This window comes from Malus sylvestris, chromosome 13 (genome assembly GCF_916048215.2).
Source record: "Malus sylvestris chromosome 13, drMalSylv7.2, whole genome shotgun sequence".
Lineage (NCBI taxonomy): Eukaryota > Viridiplantae > Streptophyta > Magnoliopsida > Rosales > Rosaceae > Malus > Malus sylvestris.
Window position 1 is genome coordinate 34,349,576 of NC_062272.1, and position 3,133 is coordinate 34,352,708.

General features: G+C 37.0%; 1 protein-coding gene across 1 annotated transcript; it reads left to right on the forward strand.

Moving 5' to 3' along the window:
• LOC126595446 (uncharacterized) lies at window positions 1-1,890 on the forward strand. The gene is made up of 5 exons (XM_050261740.1): window positions 1-19; window positions 131-814; window positions 1,010-1,344; window positions 1,654-1,676; window positions 1,797-1,890. Exons 1-5 carry the CDS (start codon window positions 1-3, stop codon window positions 1,888-1,890), a joined length of 1,155 nt encoding a protein of 384 aa, XP_050117697.1.
• The last annotated feature ends 1,243 nt before the right edge of the window (window positions 1,891-3,133 follow it).

Sequence of the window (3,133 nt, forward strand, 5' to 3'; positions counted from 1 at the left end):
ATGGCAGGGTCTGGAGGTGGTGAGTTGAGAGTGTTGATCTTCACTGGCGAGAATTATGAATTCTGGAGCATAAGGATAAAGACGATCTTCAAATCTCATGGATTATGGGAATTGGTTGAAAAATGAGTAGAGTGCTCAGATTTGAAGGGAGTTGATGAATTTGATGCAAAGAAGAAGGTGAAGGAGGAATCAAGTGATGCTGCAACTCTCACGAAAAAGCTCATGAAAGATGCTAAGGCTTTGGGGCTGATTCAGGGAGCGGTTTCTGATGAGATATTTCCTTGGATCTCTCACAAAGATACTTCTAAGGGAGCATGGGATATCTTGATGCAAGAATTCCATGGCAACAAACAGGTTAGAAGTGTTGAATTACAAGGTCTTCGTAGAGAATTCGAATATACCAAAATGAGAGATGATGAATCTTTGCTTGTTTATCTTACAAAATTGTTTAATCTGATAAATCAAATGAGAAGTTATGGAGAGGAACTGTCTAGAGAGAGAATTGTGCTGAAAATGTTGATTAGTTTACCCTCTACATATGATTCTATATGCTCTGTGATTGAACACTCAAGGGATATAGATGTGATTGAGGTTCAAGAGGTAGTTGACTCGTTAAAAAGTTTCGCACAGAGATTGGGGAGACATAATGAGAATAAGACTGAGAGAGCATTTGCAAGTCTCATTGTGAACTCCAAACCTGCCAATTCCTTTGGGAATGAAAACAATCGGTACCAGAAGAATTGGAAACCAAAATTTAAAAAGTGGGATAAAAAACCTACTTACCAATTTGAGAAGCAAATTGTAGCTGCAGAAGGTGGTAGAAATCCTTGCAGGCATTGTGATAAGTATCACTATGGTGAATGCTTTCTTAAAGGCAAACCCAAATGTCACTGTTGTGGGAAAATTGGTCACATTACAAGGGACTGCAATAACAAGAACGGTTTTTAGCAACTACATTATGCAACTCAGGTCCTTCCTACATCAACTATGTTCTATGCTAATAATGCAGTTGATAAGAAGTCCATTGAAGATGTATGGTATGTGGACAGTGGTTGTAGTAACCATATGACTGGCAAAGAGGATGTGCTAGTTGATATTGACAAAAGCATAACTGCAAAAGTAGAAATGGGGACAGGACATTTGGTTAATGTAATTGGAAAAGGAAGTTTAATGGTTAACACTAAGATGGAAAGAAGGTATATCAAAGAAGTAATGCTTGTCTCAGGTCTAAAAGAGAATTTACTCAGTGTAGTGCAGATGATGGAGCATGGATACTTTCTGATTTTTAGAGATAACAAGGTTGAAATTTATGATGACTCTTCTCTTTCTAATCTGGTTGCCAAGGTACCAATGAAAGGAAACAAAAGTTTTCCTTTGAAACTTCAAACAAACTTACACATTGCATTAAGAACAAATGTGAGTAAGTCAACATTGATCTGGCATAGGAGAATGGGACACTTGAATGCCAATAGTTTGAAGTTACTTCAATAGCAAGAAATGGTGTTTGGTTTGCCAGAAATCAAGAACACAAATGAAGTGTGTGAAGGGTGTATTCTAGGAAAGCATTGCAGAGATTCATTTCCAAGAAAGACAACAAGTAGGGCTACTATTCCACTGGAATTGGTACACATTGATGTTTGTGGACCAATGCAGACTGTTACAAAGGCTAGAAATAGGTACTTCCTCACCTTTATAAATGATAGTACTTAGATGTGTTGGGTTTATTTTATGAGAAACAAATATGAGGTGTTTAATGTCTTTAAGAAGTTTAAGGCTATTGTTGAACTACAAAGCAGGTATAAGTTGAAGAAACTGAGAAGTGACAAAGGAGGAGAGTATACATCCATGGAGTTCAACAAGTTTTGTGAAGAAATGAGAATGGAAAGATAACTAACTGTGGCATACTCATCACAACAGAATGGAGTGGCTAAAAGGAAGAATAGGACCATTGTGGAGATGGCTAAGTGTATGATGTTTGAGAAGAAGATACCACTGGAGTTTTGGGCTGAGGCCGTTAACAATGCAGTGTATGTCTTAAATAGGTGTCCAACTAAAGCTTTGGACAAGAAAACCCTATTTGAAGCCTACAGTGTAAGGAAGCCAGGAATTAAGCATTTGAGGGTTTTTGGTTCTCTGGGCTATGCACATATTCCAAAACAACAGAGACAAGATGAGTGTTTCTGGGGTATGGAAGTTGTGAGAAAGGCTACAAATTATATAACATTGAATATGAAAAGTTATCATTTCTAGAGATGTAATATTCAATGAAGCAGCAAGTTGGGATTAAAGTGCACAAAAGGAATGTAGTATTTCAGTTTCACTTATTGATATGCTTATTGAGAAAGAAAATGAGACTGGTGAATCAAGCTTAATTCAAGCTGAAATATCAGAAGATGATGGTGAGACATCAGATAATATTGGAGAAACATATGTAGGAATTGATGTTGTAGGACAAAGTGGAAGTTCAGGTCCAAAGGATTTCGATCACACTCTACTCAAGTATAAAAGTATTGCAGAGGTGTGCGCAAAGTACAAATTGTGCATTATTGAACCTGAAACTTTTGAAGAAGCTGCCAAGGATGAAGCATGGCAGAAAGCAATCGAGAATGAAATTGCAATGATAGAGAAGAACAATACTTGAGAGTTAGTTAGTAGACCATTTAATAAACCAGTGATTGGTGTTAAATGGGTTTACAAAACCAAGTTAAATCTTGATGGCTCAGTGCAGAAAAACAAATTTAGATTGGTTGAAAATGGCTATTCCCAAAAGCTTGGAATAGATTTTAATGAAACCTTTGCGTCAGTTGCTAGGCTTGACACAATTAGAACATTGGTTGTACTGGCTGCATAGAAAGGGTGGAAACTATTTCAATTAGATGTGAAGTCAGCATTTTTGAATGGAGTATTGCATGAGGAAGTGTATGTTGATCAACCCCCTGGATTTGTGATTAAGAACAAGGAAGATGGAGTTTATAGACTCAAGAAGGCATTATATGGTCTTAAGTAAGCTCCAAGACCTTGGATTGATGAGATCAATTCTTATTTTACTAAGGCTGGTTTCCAAAGAAGTTCTACTGAACCAACACTATATGTAAAGATTGCAAAAAGTGGATTGCTCATTGTTCTTTGTATG

Coding starts and splice junctions, on each gene's coding strand:
- LOC126595446 (XM_050261740.1), top strand. Junction 1,345..1,653: donor TTTCTAATCTGGTTGCCAAG/GTACCAATGAAA, acceptor GGACCAATGCAG/ACTGTTACAAAGGCTAGAAA. Junction 1,677..1,796: donor GTTACAAAGGCTAGAAATAG/GTACTTCCTCAC, acceptor ACTACAAAGCAG/GTATAAGTTGAAGAAACTGA.